Source organism: Rhinatrema bivittatum, chromosome 1 (assembly GCF_901001135.1).
Source record: "Rhinatrema bivittatum chromosome 1, aRhiBiv1.1, whole genome shotgun sequence".
In the NCBI taxonomy this organism is placed as follows: Eukaryota; Metazoa; Chordata; class Amphibia; order Gymnophiona; family Rhinatrematidae; genus Rhinatrema; species Rhinatrema bivittatum.
The window spans coordinates 747134103-747151176 of NC_042615.1; the positions used below are offsets into that span (position 1 = coordinate 747134103).

The 17074-nt window shown below is 43.7% G+C and overlaps 1 protein-coding gene across 1 annotated transcript in view; it reads left to right on the forward strand.

Moving 5' to 3' along the window:
- RICTOR (RPTOR independent companion of MTOR complex 2) overlaps positions 1 to 17074 on the forward strand; it is a 663554-nt gene that overhangs the window by 120884 nt on the left and 525596 nt on the right. The window contains 1 exon segment of the mRNA XM_029578377.1: positions 4485 to 4611. Within this exon segment, the coding sequence (XP_029434237.1) occupies positions 4485 to 4611 (127 nt within the window).

A 17074-nucleotide genomic window follows, 5' to 3' on the forward strand; every position in this document is an offset into this window, starting at 1 on the left:
TAAATATTTAGAAGTCCATTCCTTGTTAAAAACTCTGCATTCTCCATCAATCTTTCTTTTTTTAACGTTAGCCGACATATTTAAGGGCTAACAGCTAACCTTGGCTAATAGAGTAATACACATCCAGCTGTTTGCATATAATACTATACCCCAGCAGAAGTATGCTGCCCCAAGAAGAGAGCACAGAGACAGCAACAATAAAGAAATGTGAGTATGATCAGATCTGTGTATGACTTGTATATAACCACCCTGTATCCACACTTACTGGATGCGCTCTACATACTTATGTGCTCATTAAACCACTTCAAAAGGAGCCTTAGGAAAAGACATCTTCTCAGTTACCGGCCCCGATCACTCGCCACAATTAATAACTACAACTACTACTTTTTTTAACGTAATGTTCAGAGTGTTGCTGACACTGAGCTTATCCTGCAGAAGATGGCCTCTGGCTTGAAGTGGTGTAGAGAGAATGTAGGTGAAGCTGGGTCCCACCCTGACGTATGTACATGGACTGCACAGTGGGGTTATGGCAGGGAGGGAGGCAGCAATAGCAATACCCGGAGATAAGTAGTAGCAGCTGGTGTTTATGTACAGCTCAGTGGCATCATGAAGCCAGCAGAGGTGACTGGCAGGCACTGGAACCCACCACAGATCTTCCGATGGGAGTCCCGATTCTCTGCCCGAGTGTCACAAGCACAGAGCGCTAGTAGCTGCTGCGATCCCTTCCCTGGAGTCAGGCAATAGACGGGAGCAGGACAACGTATGACGCGCGGACAGGCTCTGTAATAGCGGACAGTCTACCTGGCAACGGTGTATCTGGACGGTATCTGTAAGTGCTTGCTCTGCCTGTCACCGGTGTATCTGGACCTGCTGCCTGTCACTGGTGTATCTGGACGTGCTGCCTGTCACAGAGCGCTAAATATTCCCTGGATTCGGGCAATAACTACATAGCAGGCAGGAAGGACTGATTACTGCAGTTCTCAGTCTCTGAGGTCATGGATCCCGGCAGGTATGTGGGGTCCAGTTGCAGTGTCTCCCTCGCGCCGATGGGCGTGCGCTCAGGCCCTGTAATGGCGGCGCGCTCAGGCCCTGTAATGGCGGCGTGCTCAGGCCCTGTAATGGCGGCGCGCCGCTGCAGGGGAGGGAGCGCGTGGTACCCGATGTAACTCCGGTACCACTCGCAGTTACGAGCTTTTCTCTGCGCTGACTCTAGGTACCAGACCCGCTCTAGTTATGTTTGTTTGAGCTTCGCACGGAGCTGATGCCGGGAGCACCACAATCAAGCGTCTGCTCTCAGCAGTGTAGATCAGGCCACGCCTCCAACTCTGAGCTAAGACGGGCGGGCCGGTCACAGACAGTAGGCGGGCCGGATGCGGCCCATGGGCCGCCCCTTGCCAGGTCTGGTCTTAGAGACTCAATGTGGTACTGACCCAACTGATGAAAACTGCTTTTGAGCCACTGCACTCTTGCAGCATGAAGTAGCTGACCTGGTAGGTGGTAACTTCAACGAGTAGAGTCAGTGGGCTTCAGTCTAATAACTTTCCTACCTTTTACAGGTTTTATCATGTTATGGTGGCACTACATACTTATATGTTTCTGCCTAAGGTAGTGTTATAATTCCATCTTAATCATTCATCCGTCCTTCAGAAATTTTTACCCAGTCCACATGTTCACCACAGTAACCAAGAATTGCACAGTTTTGAACTGCAAAAGATCCTTGGACTTCTACTTGGAGCAGACTGAAGCCTGTAGAAAGCCTACCCAGCTTTTTTTTTTTATACCAATAAACTGGGGATTGCTGTTGCCAAATGTACTTTTCTGATTGGCTAGCAGATTGTATCTCCTTCCGTTATGACTAGGCGGGTCCAGATCTAGTGGGTCTTGTTAAGGCTCATAGAGTCAGAGCCATGGTAGTGTTGGTAGCCCACCTAAGATTGCTCTTCATGGAGGAGATCTACAAATCTGCAACATGGAGTTCTCTCCTTACATTCACATCACACTATTTGATGAGGGACTCCTGACACAACAGTGGGTTTGGCTTTGCTGTTCCGCGTAATCTCTTTTAGGTATAAAATACAACTCCATCCCTCCTAGGGTCTGTTTTTATTCCAGACTGCGCCTTTATAAGAAATATAAAACAAAGGCCTTTTGCCAACAAACAGTTTCTGTGCCTATTGGCACTATTTTGTTCCACTTTTTTCGTTCAAAGCAGTCTAACTGCTGATTTCCCACTTGTGAGGCCTGCCATCCTGCTTGTCCATGAGAAAGCAGAGTTGCTTATCTGTAACAGGTGTTCCCAAAGGACAACAGGATCTTAGTCCTCATGATACTTTCCCACCTCCCCTTGGAGTTGGCTTCTCCAAGTTTAAGCTTAAAAAAACAAAGAAAACTGAGGGGGCCCTCATTCCGTTAACACTTGGTATCATGCCAGTCTGCTCATGCCCAGTAGGGCACAGTTAATGTTTTAGAAATTGTGTTGGGATCCATCTGATGATGTTACCCACTTGTGAGGGCTATCATCCTGCTCGCCTCATTAAATACCTGTTATAGATAAACAACTCTGTTTCTTTGTGCCCTGTTAAACCAATCCAGGACCCACCTGGGAACATATTAGCTGCACATATGTATTTTTTCTCTCTCTTATCTTCAGTGAAGCAACTGGACCTACTCTGTGTCATTTGTTCTTCTTCCTTCTCCTCACATTTCTCCTCCTGGCTAGGGGATACGAGAAGAGATTCCCTTCTCCTGGCAAGGATAAAGGTACTGTTGATTTAGGGACTGGTTCCATTAACGTGACAGAACGTTACTAACTAGGGCCCAGCTGCTCCTCCCTGTATCTGATGATGATGACGCACAGAAAAAAGTGTCTTGTGTCTCCATCAACTTGGGGGGGGGGGGAGTGGTGGACTAAAACCAACTTTTCTGAATTGGTCCAGCAGGACTCTCAAGGAAAGGAAATTAGCAGGCATAACAGTCTCCATTTGCTTCAGAATGCAACAGAAAAGTGAAATGGTTTTGCACTATGTGTCCAAGCAGGTACAGTTCAGCTTCTGATGCTTTTCTGCTAAACTGAGACATCAGTCTATTTTATGCATCTCTGATTCGAGTAGTTACAAGGACAGTTCGGAAGTACTTTAGGATCATGCTCAGATGATTCTCATTGTTCCTGCATGGCCATGGCAGGTAGTGTTTCCATATCTCATCCGGTTGTCAGTACAGTCTCCAATTCCATTGAGAATTTCTCAGTCCCTCATTATGCAGGAGAAAGGCAGGCTTTGCCACCCAGTTCTGTCTTCTCTGGGCTTCATTGCATAGAAGTTGAATGTGCAGTAATTTTCTTCTCCTTCTGAAAAGCTTGGAAGACATCCTTATTTCAGCCAGGGAGCCTACGGCTTCAGGTAGAAGAGATTTCAATCCTGATGTCAGTCCAGCTTTTTTGGAGCCCAAGAGATTTGTCTCCAGTACTTGTTTTGCTTTTTTCAAGGCTTAGTACTTCAGCAATGAAAGTGCATCTCAGTCCGATTGTGACTTGATTGTTTGTACACACTTTCACATCCCAATACTGTCTGGACAACATGTTGAGAAGTGATAGTTTTGGGCAAGCAGTTTTACCCAGCCTGTTCACCCAGTAGCCCACTCTGCACTGGTGGAGCCTGGTTGCTTTTTCAGTATTCGCTCAGCTGTACAACCTTTAGCTTGGTGGGGCATAGCTAATTCAGGCCCGGTTGTTGATGGAGAAAGCAAATTTGCTTTCTTGAAAATAAGGTTTGCTGTAGATAGCAAAATGGAGAGCTGATTACTGCACTAAAGCTTAAATTCTGCGAAAGATTGAGGAGTTCGCAAGGCGTATGCTGGTACTCCCATGCTTGCTCAGTAAAGAGATGTCTGTTCTGTGCCATTGGATAACCTTGGCCATTGGTCATGGCTAATTCATCCTGCTGTCTATGGTGAATCCTGCTTACAGATAAACAAACTAGCTTTATTTCAGTATATAGTCTTGCCTTTCCACAGAACTGCTCAAGATGAGAAACAAATAATTGGCAAGACAACTGTATATTTGTGGGGCCTTCTGCTCTGTTCTAAAGAATATCAAGGGATTATTAAAATTTCATCACCAACTGTTCATTTTGTTTCTAATACAGTATATAAAAAAATTGGCAAATCACAAATAATGGCAGATATGAGTGAGAGAGCTTGTGGTGTTTTGTCTTAACTTTATTTAGTGTGCAGTTTTTTGGTGTCTACGTTTACTGAGGTAAGGCTAATGCTGTATCAGATTTGGTAGTAATCAAAGCAGTGTCTGACAGAATTATATTTTTTGTGGAATACAAACAGAGGGTAGTGGGAACATCACTGTAATGAGAGAAATTTCTGTAGGCAGAGGCAACTAGATGGGCCAAGAGGTCTTTATATGCCAAGAAGAAAAATTTTACTGTATTTTGAGGAAAAAATCTTTACTTTGCTTTTTTTTTTCTCTTTTCCAGATGATCACTGTGAATGCTTCCCTGTTCCCTAGCTCTATTGCCAACTCTTTAATAGCAGTGGGAAATGATGGCCTCCAGGAAAGAGACAGGATGGTCCGAGCTTGCATTGCCATTATTTGTGAACTAGGTTAGAATGTTATAAGAAATACAACTGTTTATAGAGAGAACAGCTGAACAGCTTTCTAGTTGTTCAGTCATATAGCTGTCTTATAATGTTAATTAGGTTTCATCAACCCCTGTGTGATTTGTGTATAGTTATTTCACTATTGCACTTATAAAACAAATCAGTATTTGGCTAAAATTAATACACTGTTCAATACATGCTTTGAATGCCACTATTAAGATTTGGTTGGTCCCTCCCAATGCAGTTTACCAAACACAGAGTGTGCCGGGGGACCGTGAATGCAATTGAAAAAGCTTTCCCTGATATCTTGATGAAATTTATTAAATAATTTTGGATGAAAAGCTTTGAATGCTTTGGACATTGAAGTTCTTGCCAAATCTCTCTTGTGTTCTCCTGCTTTGTTGATTTTGCTCTCCACATAATTTAAGATAAAAAAATGACATACATTTCTATAAGCAAAACTTTTAAGCTCAGTCTCGAGTCAGCAGCTATCCAGATAAATAATACGTATTCATAATTTTTTTTGCTTTTAAACTGTTTCATAAAAAATGTTCAGGCCTGTTTTATCAAGAAATATCAATACAGTGCAGAACATTTGGTAATATACTGTAAAATGTTAGTTATCATAGCTTAGGAGAGACGTGTTCATTTTACAACTTAGACTCTTGATCCTTGAATTGGTTGGGGGTCGTTGGTGCTGTTAGTACTTATTTTATTTATTTATTTATTTATTTATTTATTTATTTATTTATTTAGAGTTTTTATATACCGGCAATCATGAAAACATATCTTGCTGGTTTACATAGAATGGGGGTGCAATAAAATACATAGAACTTAAGAACATAGAACTAGAACTGTGGTGACAGAAGGTACAGTTACATTTAACAAAGGTGGCCAAACTTGGAGTAGGAAAAATAGAAAAGAGGATAGAAATGGTTAAACAATATACAATTTAAATGTAGTATACAAAATAAATGTTATAAACAAACGGCAAGGTGATTTAGGAGTTATTGGATTGTGTCATTGAGTTGTGTCCGGAAAGGCTTGCTTGAATAACCAAGTCTTAAGTTTTTTCCTAAAATTTGGGAGGCAGGGCTCCTGTCTGAGGTCTGTAGGAATGGAATTCCACAGTAGAGGGCCAGCTGTGGAGGTGGCACGATCTCTTACGGTGATGTGTTTGGTCGTTTTCGCTGGGGGAACCAGGAGGGAACCTCTATATGCATCTCTGGTAGGTCTAGTGGAATTATGTACTTGGAGAGGGAATTGGAGATCGAGAGTGGTGAGTTGTACTTATTATAGTACTATAAAGTTTAAAGTTAAAACAAAAAACTACTAGATAACCAAGAAACTTTTTAAGTCTATTAGAATAGGACAGCTTACCTATACCTTCTCTTAACACAGATTAAGCACTTGGTCTATAGGTGGGAGGGCAGCAGTTATCCACAGTCTCATTGACAGAATTCTGATGCACTGAACAGGAACAGTTTCTGTTTGAACATAGTGTGTAAAATCTAGTTAAGTACTAATTTAAAATGAGTTTAACTCTTTATGGCCGACAGCGCAGTTGACCCAGGGAAGGACCCTGCTTTTCACTTAAACAAAACAATCTACCTTCCAGTGTTTTACTCAAAACCACATTCTGACGATCGACAAAAACTTCTTCATTCCTTGGACTGTAAAAGAGCTTTCGCCTATTTCAAGAATAAGACTGACTCAATCAGACATTCCTCTCAATTATTTGTCTCCTTCAACCCAAACAATCCAGGCAACCGGTATCAAAGCGAACACTTTCTAACAGGCTTTACCACCTGTATTCAATACTGTTATTCTACAAAGGCTATGCCTCTCGCAGGTCCAGTTAAGGCTCATCAAATTAGAGCGACTGCAGCTTCCATTGCACATATCCAAAGGATGCCAATCCAGGACATTTGCAGAGCAGCAACCTGGTCGTCCATTCATACATTTACATCGCACTACTGCCTCAATCAGCAATCTGCATCAGATTCTTCATTGGGATCGCAATTCTAAAAACAATTTCAAAGCCTTAATGGCTGTCCACCTTCCATAGGTCGCAAAAATAAATAACTAAATACATTGCAATATCATCTCTGAAACCTATGAGCTTGGGACTCCCAGCATGCATGGCTAAATGCCCCGTTTATCGATGGAAAAAAGCAAGTTTGCTTACCGTAAATGGTGTTTTCCATAGATAGCAGGGAATTTAGCCATGCATTCCCTCCCACCTCCCTGGACAGCCATCCATCCTGGGAACTCCTACACCAGCACTTAGCTTGGAAAACAAACTGAAGGGAAACTCGAGGAGCACGGGAACCGGAGGACATGCGCACTTCAAAGCTCTTTGAGCTAAGAGAGTAAGCTCCGCCTTCGTGACATCACGGATGACGTCACCCAGCATGCATGGCTAAATTCCCTGCTATCTATGGAAAACACAGTTTACGGTAAGCAAACTTGCTTTTCCCTCCCTAACCTCCATAAAATATCCTTCCTAAAATTCTTCAGATTTGAAATAAAACTGTTTCTGTATAAAGCAAATACTGAACCCCACATCAGAGCCCTCAGCCAGTCTCACATTTCATAACATTCCGCATCTTCTTATCCTCCCTGGTTTTAAGATATTAATATTCCATAAACCATTCACCAGTCAACCATCTGCTAAATCATAACTCTTTTCTCAAAAGATATGCTTGATGAAACAGCCAGGATTTTACCTGTTTGCGAAAGGCAGAGTAATTATCTTGCAGTCTTAACTTCCTTAGGGAGACTATTCCATAATATTGGACCAACCACTGAGAAAGCTCACCCAGTGGTCTGCTGAAAGCAAACAATTATCCAAAAGGATAGTCAAAATGTTCCCCTGGAATGGATGAGAGACTACAGTGGATAATTTATTTCTAACCTCTCTGGTAGATATGCTGGATCATCCTTCTTTAGGACCTTGAATGTTAACATCAATATTTTGCATTGGCCTTGTGTCTATTGGGAGCCAGTTGCAGTTACATGATTTTTATAGCTTTGATTTCCAAGAATCATAACTGCCATATTCCCGACCATTTGTAACTTGTGCAAGGCCTTCCAGGCAGTCTCACATGTTCTTCATTTCCATAGTCCAGTCTTGGGATAAGAGCCTGAATCTCCAGTGCCAAATAGATCTGCAAGTGCCCAAAAGCAGGCCCTTATAACTTGAAGATATCTGTCCATTAAGAGTAAGACTCTAATCTATTTGGAACCCTAAATGTCAACCTGAAAAGGGGATTGAAATAGCCACCTGATTTACCAGCAAACAAGTCTGTGTGTGGTGTAACTTTCTCCACCCATAACAGTTCCAACTTGAGAGTATTTACCTTCAGTTTATTTTCCTGGAGCCAGAAAGCTACCATCCCTATCCCCCTATTGATCTTAACCTCTGCTGAACTATCCTTTTCTGTCAGGAGAATTTGCATATCGTCTGTATAACAATGATATTTTAGTCCTGCTTCCCTAAGCATGATGCATAATAGTGCAAGGTAGATATTAAAAAGAGGGAGACAGGCTTGAACCTTGAGTCATACCATACCCAATCCCAGGTCTGGAAGGGCTACTATTACTGCGATTAAATATAAAACCTGACTGAAACTTATCAAGCAGAGAGGTATCCTCAAGAACTCTACTAGCTATTGTAGTACAACTACCTTTCTCTGTTGATATAAGCAGGACTGAATTAGCCATAACTAGTGGCTCACATCAGTTGCTGCTGGATGGACACACCTCTTATGGCTCAGTAAAATAGTTACTGAGCATGCTTGGGAGTTCTGCACACATGCAGCCTCATGAGCCCCATCAGTTTTTTTTTTGCTTTCTTGTTGCAGTATTTTTTTTTTTTTTTTTTACCTCTTCTGTTACCTTGGTAGCCCCTCAACAGCAATTTTAAGTCCTATTAAAAACAACCCCCCCCCCCCCTACTTTTTCAAAAAGTGTCAAAGACAAAGGCCAAAAAGCCTGCTATCTTATGGATATCTTTGGTAAGAAAGTGTTAGAGTTCCATGTTAAATGCCTGCATTGTGGCCCACCAGTTGTATATGGTACAGTATCTTCGTAAGTGCATTAAGAATTTGAAGCCCTTGATGGAATTATCAGACCTGTAGCAGGCTGATATTTATAGTGTGTAGAGGATGCGGAGGAGTGCGAGAAACTTTTGAACTGCTCATTCTACCAAATATTGGAAATTTGGGCTCAGAGCTTTGACGGCAGCCATTAGGGTGTGAAAGCTGGCATGATTATGAGCTAGTGATCTATCAAGGTATTCATGATCGGTGCAGAATTCACCTATACCAGAGACAATCTGAGGACAAAGTCGAGGAGACGGAGGCTCAAGTTAAGGAGCATCAAGTCACAATATAGATGTTTGTCAGTAGATACTCTTGGGGGAATTCTGCGCACAAAAATTGAAAGTCTGCATACTTTATATTGGTTAAAATAGCACAATATACATGACATTCTTTAAGTAATTAATTTAAAATATAATAGAGAAAAAATGTATTAGTTAAAGATGTAGAGTTTTTAAAATATTTTTAGCAGAATTTCCCTAGAAGTACATTGTAAGAATGTCCCTTCCTCCCTTCCTTTCTATCTGCTCCCCTAGCCAGTCTCCTTTCACTTTGCCTTCTCAGGCCCCCAAGCTCCTTCACCCTCCACCATCTCTCCCCTTCCCCGCTAGGCTCAACTCCTTCCACTTTATATCCACTCCCAGAGTTTGACCCCTCTCTCAGTACCACCTCTCACACAGGCTCCCTCTGTCCCTCTCTCTTACACTCACAGGTTCCCTCTCTCTCATGCGAATACACACCCCCTCATACAGGTTTCCTCTCTCTCTCTCTCTCTCTCGCACACCCCCCCTTCACACAGGCTCCCTTTCTCGCTCATGCATACATCCTCACACAAGCTACCTATCTCTCTCTCTCTTATACACACACCCCTGCACATTGGCTCCCTCCTTCTTGCACTCTCTCTCTCTCTCTCTCTCTCACACACACACACACACACACACACACACACACACACACACACACACACACACACAGGCTCCCTTTCTCTCTTATACATACACCCTCACACAGGCTTCCAATCTTTCACACACCCTTGCACATTGGCTCCCTCTTTCTCTCTCTCTCTCTCACACACACACACACACACACACACACACACACACACACACACACACACATCCCTTCACATAGGCCTCTCCTCTCATAAACAAGCACCCTCACTCCCTCACATAACACACACTCCCTTTTTCACGGGCACCAGCTCCCAATCTCTCTCACAATTACACATTCCTTCACAATCTCCTCACAGACTCCTTCTCTCTGGCGCACACACACACACTCTCATATTCATGCTCTCCCATACACACACACCAGTTTGCACTCTTAAACACATACCTCTACACACAGCCTCTCAGTCTCTCACATAACCACTACACACAGACTCATCAGGGCCTGCTTCGCTCGCAGCATGCTGGGACTTGCACCTCAGTCTTCACCGTGCCGTGGTATGCCGGGGCCTCCTTCCTCTTCACCATGCTGCGGCACAGAGGGGCCTCCTTTCTCTTCGCCGTCTCGCAGCACACTGGGGCCTCCTTTTTGCTGCCACGCGATATGCTAGGGCCTCCTTCCTCTTCACCATGACGTGGCATGCCGGTGCCTCCTTCCTATTCCCCGCCATGTGGCACACCGGGACCTCCTTGCTCTTCGCCGCAAGCAGGATGGGATCCGCTTGTGGCACAGTAGGGTCTGCTCCAAATTCTGCATAGAAACTGGAATTTCTGCACAGAAGGGAATTCTGCGCAAATTCTGCGCTCCGCAGTAGCGCAGAATTTCCCCACGACTAAGTAGAGGAGATCAGCCGTCTCTGGCTAGACGTTTGTTCTGCTCTTTTAAGCATCTATTCTTTCTGAGTTAGTTTTTTCTAGTCCTTATTTTGGCAGTAATAGCTTGTTGTGGGATCCCCGTGGTCTTTTTCTACTTCTTCAAGTATCTTTAGATAGGTATTAGGTCATTTATTTGTTTTCCTTTGCCCTTGCACCCAAGTGATATACGGGTTCAGTACACTGAAGGGCTTTGACTGCTTGCAGTGAGTGAGTAATTTTATTTTTGCTTCGTCGATTTTTTTTTTGGTCTAGTCATGAATATGCAAGCCATTGGCTTTAAATGTTACCCTCCATGTGACAGATCATGTCTATCACAGATCCCCATGATAGGTATGTACTGAGCCTAGGGGCATTGCTTAACGTCCACAAGGGTGTAGCTGATGTGTGACCATGACCACTAAGGGATGTCTGGCTCTGCTGGAGCTGATGAAAAAGACGTTTGGGTACCATGAGACCGCTATCCGGGGAATTAGCATTGATGGACCTGGGAGTTGCACTGGATATTGACAATGCAGCGACATCGAGAAGGAATTGAATCCCTCAGCATAGAGAAGGACCAGAAGGATAGGCTATCACAAGCTTGTTCCTACCTGAAAAATGTGGTGGATACAGTCTCTTTGGTTCTGACATTGAGGAGTTCCAATGCTGAACATCAAGTAAAGACAAAGGAGTATTGGCAGGTTCATTCTGGCTGTGGCTATGGATATCTGAAACAGTCCCATGGAGAGGAGAAGCTCATCCTTGATGCACTCAGAAACTTCACCAGACTCCAAGGGTCCAGGTGTCAGCCATCAATACACATCTAGAGGTCCAAAAGGAGACAGACCCTAGATCAGAAACCTTTGGTCTTCTAAAGATTTTTGATGCTCCGGGGGAACCAACATCTCTCCCACCACACAAATTATTATATGCTGTCTTACAGAAATTGTGGGAAACACCTTATTCTCTATCAGCAGTTTCCAAGAAAATGGATATAAAATTCCGTATGCGAAAAACATCGCCTTACTCTATACCACAACTACCACATGCTTCAGTTGTGGTAGAGTCGGCAATGCAAAGATTCAAAAAAGCAAAGTTGCATATTTCATATCCATCAGGCAAAGACAACCGGTGTTTAGATGACTTTGGCAGGAAGATGTTTCACAACTCAATGTTGAATGCCCGAATTATGCACCACCAGTTCTATATGGTACAATACCTATATGAGTGCATACGAGCCACGAAAGGTATGCTTTCCTCGACGGCGGATCAAGTACCACCACCTCTTCATGATATGGAGGAGTGTTCTCGACACCTTCTACGATCAATATATGAGGCATTTGAAACATCTTCTAGGGCGTCGGCAACAGCCATCGCAGCTCGTAGGATGACATGGTTACGCTCTAGTACGATACGAGAAGATTTACATGAGAAGCTGATAAACCTCCCGTGTACAGGAGACAACCTGTTCAGAGAATGGTTTCAAGAAACAGTTGGAAAATTAAAGGAGAAAGCTTTAGCAGTCCAATCCTTAATGTCACAATTTCACTACTCGACAACGCGTCGTTATGTGGGATCTACATGTAGACAATCCTATAACTGTTGGCCTTACAGGTCTTATCAATCTTTTCGTTCACAGACGTATCCATCTTACCAGTGTCCTCCACCGCAACAAAACAACACGACTCACTGTAGGGGGTAAGCCATGTAACCAGAGACAGCAACCGGCTACCTCAGTGAAATCAATGCCGTCTTTTTAATAACCCAGCCACCAACTCTACATCAAGCACCACCTGGCAGAATTCATTCTTGCCTGGCAGCCTGGGAGAGAATAACATCCGATTAATTGGTTTTAGAGATAGTACGACATGGCTATCAACTCCAATTTATCACAAAACCCATACTACCTCACTTTTCCACTCTGAAGAGTCAAAGCTTCCAACCACAACTGGGGGAAGAGATTGCTCTGCTTCGCAAACAGCAGGCCATTCAACGAATTTTCCCGAAAACCCAAACAGCAGGGTTTTATTCCCCATACTTTCTCATACCCAAAAAGTCGGGTGATCTTGCCCCATATTAGATCTACAGGAATTGAACAAATTCCTGACCAAAGAGAAATTCAAGATGGTATCGTTAAAATCGATCTTACCTCTGATTCAACCCAACGACTGGATGTGTTCCATCGATCTGAAGGATGCATACACACATATTCCAATCCATCCATCCTCTTGGCGTTACCTATGCTTTCGCTACGCCATCAACATTACCAGTACAAGGTTCTTCCTTTTGGACTATCGACTGCACCCAGGGTTTTCACCAAATGCATGGTTGTGGTGGTGGCTCATCTCAGACAACAGGGTATGACCATCTTCCCATATCTGGACGATTGGCTCATAATAGCCTCGACCCCGGACATCTTACTCGATCACCTTTGACGAGTGATACAGTGCTTACAGGAATTGAGGCTAGTGATCAACTTTCAAAATCACATCTCCAACCAACACAGAGACTACAGTTTATAGGAGCAGGCCTGGATACTGTTCGCAACCGGGCATATCTCCCAACAGAACAAATACGAATATGTCAACTTCTCTGTTCGTTGAACAACACTCTGACCATCGGCGAGACAAATTTTGGTAGTCCTCTGCCACATGGCGGCGGCAATCTTCACAGTGCCCAACCCCAGGCTACACATGAGACGCCTGCAATGGGGACTAAAACGTCAATGAAAACAACACTCACAACCGTTGACACAGAAGCTATCATTGACTTCCGAGATGAAACAGGACATAACATGGTGGCTCCTACAATCCACCCTGTCCAAAGGAGCATTATTCAGTCCTCCTCACAATGCAGTCTTAACCACAGATGCATCTTGCAAGGGATGGGGAGCACATCTCGAGATTTACGAAACCCAAGGGTTATGGACAATCTCCGAGCAGACCCTGCAGATAAATTTATTAGAGCTTAGAGCAATTCGAAATGCATTACAAGTCTTTCAACATCACTTAAAAGGCCACAAAGTCATCATCTACACAGACAATCAAGTGGCAATGTTTTATATCAACAAGCAAGGAGGGTCCGGTTCATGGTCCCTTTGCAAGGAGACCCTGACAATCTTCAAACATGCTCACCAACATTGCATACATCTGCAAGCAACTTATCTACCAGGAGTTGCAAATACAAGAGCGGACAGACTAAGTCGCATCTTTCATCCTCACGAATGGACACTCAATTCTGAGATAGCCCAAGACATCTTCATGCAATGGGGGATGCCCGCGATAGATCTCTTTGCAACAGAGATCAACACGCAGGTTCCTAAATTCTGCTAGATACGACCAAGTCGGTTCAGGATCGCCCAGGATGCCTTCCTCATTCCCTGGACGACAGACCTTCTGTATGCCTTTTCCTCCCATACCACTCATAACAAGAACAATTCAAAAGTGCATAACAGACCAGGCTCAACTGATACTGATAGCTCCAGCCTGGCCAAGACAACCGTGGTACAGTTTCCTTCTCCGACTGTCCATCACGGACCCCATTCGATTACCGAATCGCCCAGATCTTCTCTTCCAAGATCAAGGAACGCTTCTAACTCACTACACTCATCTCTCCATTTGGCAGCATGGAGATTGAGAGGCTCCTTTTAACAGAACAGGGAGTTTCCACTTCGGCACATCCATTTTGTTAGAATCCAGGAAACTCTCAGCAAGGAAAAACTATAGTTATAAATGGAAACGATACTCGACCTGGTGCACTTCTAACGGTGTACCACCATTAGACTGTTTACCTGAGTTACTCATGGATTATCTACATACACTGTACACAGGTGGTCTTGCAACCTCATCCATTAGAGTTCATCTCAGTGCCATAGCGGCATATCACAGACCACAACAATATTCCTATTTCCAATCACCCCTTACTATCACCATCTTTCCGAACTACAGCTTAATCACAGACTGAGGAGAATCGGTTACTTTCCTGTGCGGGAACACATGCGCAGCTGCAGAGAGCGAAAATCGAAATCTCTGCTTTGTAAAGTTCCGCCTCCCGGACCTGATTGATAGATCCCATGACAGCATGGCTAATTCATCCTGCTATCTATGGAAACACCGTTTATGGTAAGCAAACTTGCTTATCTACAGTGACAGAACTAAAGATGTTAGAAAATTCACCAGCTGTTTATCTCATTTGACCTTAACTGATCTGGACTAGGAGTCACAAAACATACAATTGCAAATTGGATTTCAAATCATATCGCCTTTTGCTACATCAAAACAGGCCTCTGACTAGAAGGCAGTGTAAAAGGGCACAATGTAAGTAACCAATACCAACATCTGTAGCTTACCTTAGTTTTACCTTTATTGAAAAAACATGTAAAGCTGCTACATGGGGTTCAGTGGATGCATGTATGTATTACTTGCCATAATACTAAATTTTGTCAGTCAACTTTTTAAAAGATTTGGGGCGGATTTTAAGAGCCCTGCTCGCGTAAATCCGCCCAAAACCGGGCGGATTTACGCGAGCAGGGCCCTGCGCGCCGGGAAGCCTATTTTACATAGGCCTCCCGGCGCGCGCAGAGCCCCGGGACTCGCGTAAGTCCCGGGGTTCTCGGAGGGGGGCGTGTCGGGGGGCGGGCCCGGTCGTCGTGGCGTTCCGGGGGCGTGTCGGCAGCGTTTTGGGGGCGGGTACGGGGGCGTGGCTACGGCCCGGGGGCGTGGCCGCGCCCTCCGTACCCGCCCCCAGGTCGCGGCCCGGCGCGCAGCAGGCCTGCTGGCGCGCGGGGATTTACGTCTCCCTCCGGGAGGCGTAAATCCCCCGACAAAGGTAAGGGGGGGGTGTAGACAGGGCCGGGTGGGTGGGTTAGGTAGGGGAAGGGAGGGTAAGGTGAGGGGAGGGCAAAGGAAAGTTCCCTCCTTGGAGGGAACGGGGGGAGGCAGCGCGGCTCGGCGCGCGCAGGCTATACAAAATCGATAGCCTTGCGCGCGCCGATCCAGGATTTTAGTGGATATGCGCGGCTCCGCGCGTATCTACTAAAATCCAGCGTACTTTTGCTTGAGTCTGATGCGCAAGCAAAAGTAGGCTGATCGCGCTTCTTTTAAAATCTACCCCTTTCTTAATACTAACAAAATTTGTTAAACTCCTTCTGCCAAATGCCAGTTGTGTGGATTGTCTTACAGAGAATGTGGTTAAGGGACTTCAAGAAAATCCTTCACTTGGGAGTTCCTACATTTGTGACCAGTTCATCCTGTCTATGGAGAAAGCAGAATTGCTTACCTGTAACTGATGATCTTTATGGACAGCAGGATAAATCAGTCACAAATACTCTCTCACCTGACTTTGGAGTTTAAAAATATTTTCCTAAATAGCTTTAATATATGACTGAGGGAGCCTTATGGGGCGCAGCTGTGCAGTGCCAGCTGTACATGAGCAGAAAGCCCTTATAATCATTTCTAGCTCTGGCTAGTAAACATTACATTCTCGGTGCCATTAGATGATTTTGCCCACACATGTAAGTGATTTATCATGCCGTCCGTGGAGAACTTCAGTTTCAGGGAACCAACTTTGTTTTTTCTATAATGATGATACTCATCTTAAAGGTGTAGATTTTCTTTCAATGACAAGTCAAATGAGTTATGTTGAAATTAGCTTCATGGCCAAGTGAAAAAATAGAAATTAATCAACCAGTCTGCCCATTTTGCTACCTACTAGAATACCATAGACTCTAGTTTTTAAGATTTTCCCCTCATGTTATCACTGTCAAGTATTTCTATGTATTTTTCCAATATTTTTCTGGTAATCGCTGAGCAATTCCATGTGAAAATCTTCCATTCAGGAGCTAATTTATATTTGTTGGTACATTTGGAGCTAGGAGTATTGCATAGAAGGGAGTAGGGTATATTTCTCTGCAGCACATCCTAGTTGACTGAGTGTCATCCATGTGGCCAAGAGAGCATACCAGCCCTTCAGGTTGTAATATGTGAAAACTGAGTGGGGAAGAGGGAAGCTTGAAGAAAAGAGTAAGAGAGCCTGAAAGTGACAGAGTACAACTTAATCTCAAACCAATTTTCTCTTCAATCATAAGAGAATTGTAAGTTCTCCCTTTTGAGGGAGATCACATCACAGGGATGGTGATGCAGAAATTGTGAAAAATTGGTTACAAATTTGGTTATTATATTTTTTAACAAAATATAAATAAAATATCCTTGTAGCTCTTATATGTAGTACATTAAGAAGGTAATTTTGTAACTGTCTATTGATGTAAGGTCTTCTGGTACTTTTTACCCACAGACTTTACACTAATTTACAATTTGAAAGTGTGTGCATACTTAATTTTGAAAATTATCCCAAGAAAACTATCCATACACATTTACACCTGCCAACTTGTGCGGATGGTTTTTCAGAGGAAAATTATGTACATGCTTTTGAAAATGCAAAAGTATATGCATAGTTTCAAATCCCTCCCCTGCTCCGCCCATAAGAATGCTTTTTTGTTGCTGCAAGTAAAAGTATATGCATACAGGCAAAGTGTGTGTACTTTAACCAGCATATAGGATGTAC